The 6,432-nt window shown below is 33.2% G+C and overlaps 1 protein-coding gene across 1 annotated transcript; it reads right to left on the bottom strand.

Moving 5' to 3' along the window:
- Nucleotides 1-686: 686 nt before the first annotated feature.
- Nucleotides 687-3,170, bottom strand: LOC115991349 (B3 domain-containing transcription factor VRN1-like). Its single transcript, XM_031115052.1, has 4 exons — nt 3,018-3,170; nt 1,442-1,880; nt 1,158-1,336; nt 687-962 (listed from the first exon to the last, which is right to left on the bottom strand). Exons 1-4 carry the CDS (start codon nt 3,078-3,080, stop codon nt 687-689), a joined length of 957 nt encoding a protein of 318 aa, XP_030970912.1. The 5' UTR covers nt 3,081-3,170.
- Nucleotides 3,171-6,432: the final 3,262 nt, after the last annotated feature.

Raw genomic sequence — 6,432 nt, 5'->3', positions numbered from 1 at the left:
CTTTATCACTCAGATTGAAGAGAATTGGACATGGAGATCTTCCTTTCTGTACTAGCTTAATTTGTACATTTCTCAAAACCCAATTTTTTATTATTTACATTTTTTTTTTTTTTATCTTGTAGTTTTTTGACTTTTTTTCCCATGTATTTATATATTTGCGCTTAGGTTTTGGAGAACTGCATGTGCATGTGTTTGCAAGGTATTTATTTTTTAGTTTTTAACATGTCAAACACTTTTAAAGTTTTTTCCACTTCATACGGGCATATATTCATAGATAAATCCTGATTCATTCGATCTAATTTTAGTATGAGAGTTGACTTTTGCATGCATGCATTAGAGAGAAATCTCTCTTTATAGTGGTGGCAAGAGGGACTCCGATTGTGAGAGAACTTTCTCTCTCTGTGTCTCTCTCTTGGAGAACCCCTCTTTTGCCGTCCGTCTCCTCTTTGCTTTTCTAATTTCAATTTGTAAATGATTATTTTTTCATGTGTTTTCTTATGATAGGCACATGAGTTATGTTACTCAATTTAACAGAAGGTACTAATTTGACAGATGAGTAAAGTTCAAAGAGTAAATTGGTTAGGGGTGTAATGGCCACCACTAAAAATTCAAAAAAGTAACATTGAATATATGAAGTTATTCAAACTAATGTGGCACTCATTTGGAAAACTCAGCAAATTTCATACCTAGCAATAGGGGGCACAACAATTTTCTTCATTCACACGAAAAATGACCACTTTGAAAGTCTTAGTGGCCTCAATCAATTCAAAGGCACAAACATCACCTACTTCTAGATTATTGTCCTTCGCAAATACTTTCCAACGACAGTTGAACCTACATTTTAGATTCTCATCAGTCCTTTTGCAAAACTCAACAGGCCAAATACTCCCATTGGAAACCCAAAGGTTGACATCGCCATGCAATATATTTGAATATTTCTTCACAAAGTCCTTTGGTATATTCTGTTGAAAAAAGATAATGAAGAAAAAAAATTAAGGAATGAATATGTCTTTTCTAGTGAAGAATGAAACTAAAAAGTTGGTAGCCCGAAAGAATGCATTGCTACCAAATTTCCTCTCTCTTAAATGTATATCATCATGCAAAGTGAACACTAGAAAAATTTTGATGATCAAGTAGTTATTAAATTGAAAGCTTACCAAATTCCGATCCAAGTACGACTGTTGAATGACAACCTTGAAATACGGATTTTTAGGCTTGAAAGCACTTGCTCTCTGAAGTGCTCTAGCTATTTCATTGTTGTTCAATGGCTGGATCATTCTAATAGCCTTAGATTTCAAACGTTGTTTAGTCATAGAAATTCCATTAACGCCTTTTGCTGAAAAATTAAGTCAAACATAATTATGAAAACATAATAAACTAGGGACTTTGACTCAAACATGATTATATGAAATTTGCATATTGGAAGTGATTGCAATTTTACCACTTGAATTAGTTTTCACAATCTTGTGGGGTCGAAAATATGGTAATGGTGATTTATCCCTTGTTTTTGGGCTTGGTGGAAAGCTCCCTAAGAATTCAATAGCACTATAACTCTCAATCTCGTCCACATTAGGAGCTATAAATTCATTATGAAGCTTGCCTTTTCCACGATGAGAAGTACTGAAATGATAGTCTATTTCTGTTGCACTCTCATCAAGTATGAGTACATAGAAGTGGGAATTTCCTTCGTATCGGAAAACTAAGAAGTGCCCCTGCTTTAGTGAGTAGTATTTTGCAAATTCTGGCCAGCCCTTCAGTAACCAAACCTCACCATCACTTTCTGTCAATTCTATATTCCATTCTGCACCACTCGGAAGTTTAAGAAATGCAGAATTTGACAGCTCCTGTCCATATTTCCTTGTAAACTTTTTAGGAATTCCCTGTGAAGAATGAGTCTATAATTAAGTTTTGCACATAAAATACAATATAAAGTATTAAGCACACACACATACACACACATTGTTTTTAATAGGAAAAACGTGATTTCTGTTTCTAAACAACAATATTTAAAAAATTGGAGTAATGGTTAGTTGACTTGGTTCCATTCCACTATCAAAATAATTCTTGCATCTTATCTTTATTATAATAAAATGCAAATAAAAAGCTTCATTCCTTTCTACTATTGTACATTTATACTCCATATATCTTTGAGAACCCACCAAAGTTATTCCACTATCTTATGGTTTGCATGAATATTTATTCTGTAACTAACAATGGAAAAAAAAAAAAAAAAGAGGGGAAAGGGGAGCAGGTATGAGGAATTCTTTATATTCTTCTATTTTTATTATTTAAAAACAACAACCTTTTCTTTTAAGTCCATTTAGGTTTTAACATATTTGCTCATGTATAGTTTTTTTTTTTTTTTTTTAAAAAAAACTTCATTTTCTCTATTTACATTTATACTTAAAACTAATTTTCATTAAAAAAAAAATCGAAATGGACTCCTAATCTAGCATAACAAATCTTCAACTGCCCAAAGTGCAAACAAAGTGATAGCTAGGAAGGCCAAAACTAGAAGAAATATATTTGTAGGTGAAAGGGGAACCATACTACTACTAAACAGCTGCTTGTATCAAAAATTGTAGAGACTAAAAGTCTGTTTTTCCTTTTCTTTTTCAAAGAATACCAACCCAAAAACTTAAAAACAATAAGAAAATTAAATAATAAAAAGAGTTCTTTAAATAATTTTATAAAATTATATTAAAAAATAAAAAAGAACAAAACCAACAACATCAACTCCTCTTGGCCCAGCCTGTCCCAAGGTACTTGCAACTTACAAGTCGCAAAGCTTAAAATATGAGGTGAAAAAATTGCAAAGTTCAACAAGCTAGCTAGACTCTTTGGTTCTACATGTATAACTGTTTTTTGGAGTTATTACCTAACATTAGAATTGTAAATTTTTTTCAAAACAAGAGACCAAGACCATAATCTTACATTTGATCCGATTAGTTTAACAAAGTAGTAGTAGCATCAAGTTCTTAAATCGCACACAAAGTGAGATAGATGAATATACTTACAAGCTTCCCATCTCGTAGACAATTGTTGAGAATGATCTTGAAAAAATGTGGAGCATTCGCCATAACTGCTGCACTGTCAATATCTTTATCTCCCGCCTTGTATAGTTCAACAAAGGCTTCTTAGTTTTGTATCTTGAGGTTGTGGGTAGTTCTTCTCACTTCTCAATATCTATACAATATAATTAATGCTTTCTGATACAGAGTAGCTGAACCTTTATAGTAAAGCATTATTATAATTAATGAGCTACCAAGTTCATGGTAGCTGCATGTGTTTTTAATGCCAGTTATAGTCTGTGAAGAAGACGTACAGAGAAAGAGGGATTGAGATCCCGCAATAGCACAGATCTCAGCCGTTGAAAGCAACCAATGGCTCCTGTGAAGTGATAGCTCATCAATCCGCGTAAAGTTGAAAAAAGCCCTAACAAGCGGCATCACATTATTGGATCATCTATTTAATAGTTGCAAAATGATCTAACTTTAATAATAAATATGTTAGTTTAAAGTAGTTGGCCGAAGATTAATAGATCATGATGGATGTATAGGAACTAGGCCGCCACAATATGACATGCTGCTTTTGCACTTTATAAAGTTCAGATTTCTATTTGCAATGTCATTGTGCATGGGGACAAGCAAAAAGGATTGGAACGATATAAATAATAATGATATGAAGACACAATAAATTTGTGAGATTTGTTTTAGAAATCAGATATGGTAAACCCTTGCAACGATTTCATAGCTGAAATACAATTGATTATGTGTCTGTCAGTCATTTGTAGCTGTTTTTAACACTTTTATTATCTTCACTGACATCTTACTTTTTGCTTCATTTAATTCACTTGCAACGTATCACTGAATGAACTAGTGAAAAAGAAATATTAAGCAGGTTTTTGGTCTATTTTCGTGCCTTTGTCCTGTTTTCCTGCTCTGTTTTCCTTGTGTGTTCTGATCTGGTTGTTATTTTTACTTCTTGAATGAAAGTTCAGTTTCAAAAAAAAAAAAAAAAAAAGGGACATTTTTTACCGATTGCGAGGTTTTTGTTTGGTTGTGTTGATATTTGATAAAAAACTAAACAATGGGGGCTGGCATGGCAGCAACATTGAGGAGAAAAAGCAAAAGGCATACTAGCTTGAGAATTGTGAATGAGAATGAAGAGTAAAACGTTAAGGTTTGTTTTAAAATTCTAAGGAATTCAACCCGAAATTCCCAACCTGTAAGAAACAAAAAAATAGAGAAAACATACACAAAAAAAAAAAAAAAAAAATCATATGCACAAAACAATATTTATGTGGTTCGGTAATTTGTCTACGTCCACGGAGTTGTAAAGATTTCACTATTATCAAGGAAAAATACAAAATGCGGCTACTGTTTTTTTTTTTTTTTCCTCAAAAACAACAACAAGACAAAATCCTAATCACCAAAAAACGATTTCTATATCTTGTGCACAAGATTCACGATGGATTACAAAATTACGTAACATTATTCGGGTTGGGTTGGGTTGTCAACCGAATTAAACATAAATAGGCTCCAGAAAACCTAACAAAAATAAGCTGACATCTATGCCATTTTGAAGAGAAATGGTCATTGTCCATTGGATTAATTACAAGTCAAAATGGATAATTGGTGGGTTCAACTGATACGGGTGATTTTCTAAAGCCAAAGAATCAAAAAGTTCAAAGTATTTCACCCTTTTTGTGTTGTTATTCAATACTGTTATATGACACATCCTCTCTAGGAATCTCTTTGTAACAATAGAATGGAAATCCTAGTGGTTGGGAACACTGCAGCATAGTAATTTATAGTTAATGAAGGAACACAAACCAAACAAACTGATCTTGGCTAGCTAGTTTGGCTTCTTTCACGTGTACCTTCGGTGGGATTGCAAGTGAATTAATTCATATCTTTCTGATATTCACATAAATTAAGGCACACTAATTATATATTTTTAAACCTTTACTGGGTTCTGCAGAATTATTTTAAAGAAACTTTAAAAGTGACAATACATTTATGAGTCGCGTATGTGTTTAGTTGAAGACTGAGCTGCACTGCACAAAGAAAGCTCAAGGTAAAAACAAAGCCAAAAATGTTTTATTAGTTAGTGTGAGCCTTGAATAGAGATTGCACCCTTGCAATCTCTATTCAGTGAGCTTTATCAAACCCAAATACCATTTTCTTTATCATTCAGATTGAAGAGAATTGGACATGGAGACCCTCATTTCTGTTCTAGCTTAGTTTGTGCATTTCTAGGTTTCAAAAAGAAAAAGAAAAAATTGTGCATTTCTCAAAACCCAATTCTTTATTATTTACATTTTTTTTTTTTATCATTCAGTTTTTTTACTTTTTTTTTTTTTTCCTATGTATTTATATATTTGCGCTTAGCTTTTGGAGATCGTGCATGTGTTTGCATGGTATTTATTTTTGGGTTGTGTTAACCGCAAGGTGTCCATTAACCAAATTTTTTTTTACTTTTTTCTGACAAATTTATTTATTTATTTATTTTGAAATTGGTGTCTTTTTTGACTTTTCCTAACAAATTTTTTTGTCTTTTTTGCAATAAACAGTGTACTAGTACCAGACCGTGCCAGCTTAAAAAAAAAAGGCCATTCAGTGAGAAGAAAACAAAGCTAACGACTAGAAATTTAATTCATACAGTATCTTTTAATGTTCTTACCAACCCCTGCCTCGTTTTTTAATTCATATCTTTCTGATATTGACCCATCAGTCCCTTCTGTTCTTGTGATTGTTACTTTGCAGTGATTAAAGTCACTGTGTTTGTGTGTCTAATGGGGAAACAGAGTTCTGCACAGTATAAATGCGCATAACTTAATGCACACACTGAGCTGCAATGTCTACGTGCTCTCTCAATTGGCTATAAATAGAGGAAGAGTTGATAAGTTGAACAACACAGAAAACTCTCGGTGAAAACAAAGCCTAATATGTTTTATGGATTTTACTAATGTGTGCCCTTAGGGCACACATTAGTAAAATCCATAAACATAAAGGTAGCATCCTAGGCACTTTTTTTGCTTTTACAAGGACAAAACTTTGGACTTGTCTTGAAGAGCCTTCATCAAAAAGTTGTGCTGCATATCTTGAGAAGAGCAAAACTTATCTCTTTCACGAAAGAGGAAGTCTTCTTTTTACATTTTGAAGGTGCAGCAACAGGTTTCCTTAAATATGTAAGACAGACTACATTGGTCATGTCAATAAGAGTTCGGCTTGGGCCTGGGAAGAGCAGAATCACGTGAGTGGTGAGGGATGTACTTGTTTGGCAAGGAATGAAGTTGCTTGATGCTTTTCCCTTAATTTTTGGTGTTTCCATTTGCAGGTCCAGCTTTGGCTTTCGGCCTCTTCTTGTTTTTTCTCCCTGGGATTCACTTGATTATCCTCTGGACTAATACTGTTGTCCCATATTCCA

This window comes from Quercus lobata, chromosome 5 (genome assembly GCF_001633185.2).
Source record: "Quercus lobata isolate SW786 chromosome 5, ValleyOak3.0 Primary Assembly, whole genome shotgun sequence".
Lineage (NCBI taxonomy): Eukaryota > Viridiplantae > Streptophyta > Magnoliopsida > Fagales > Fagaceae > Quercus > Quercus lobata.
Note: the sequence above shows the minus strand (reverse complement) of the source record. Positions and strands in the feature narration are given on the sequence as shown.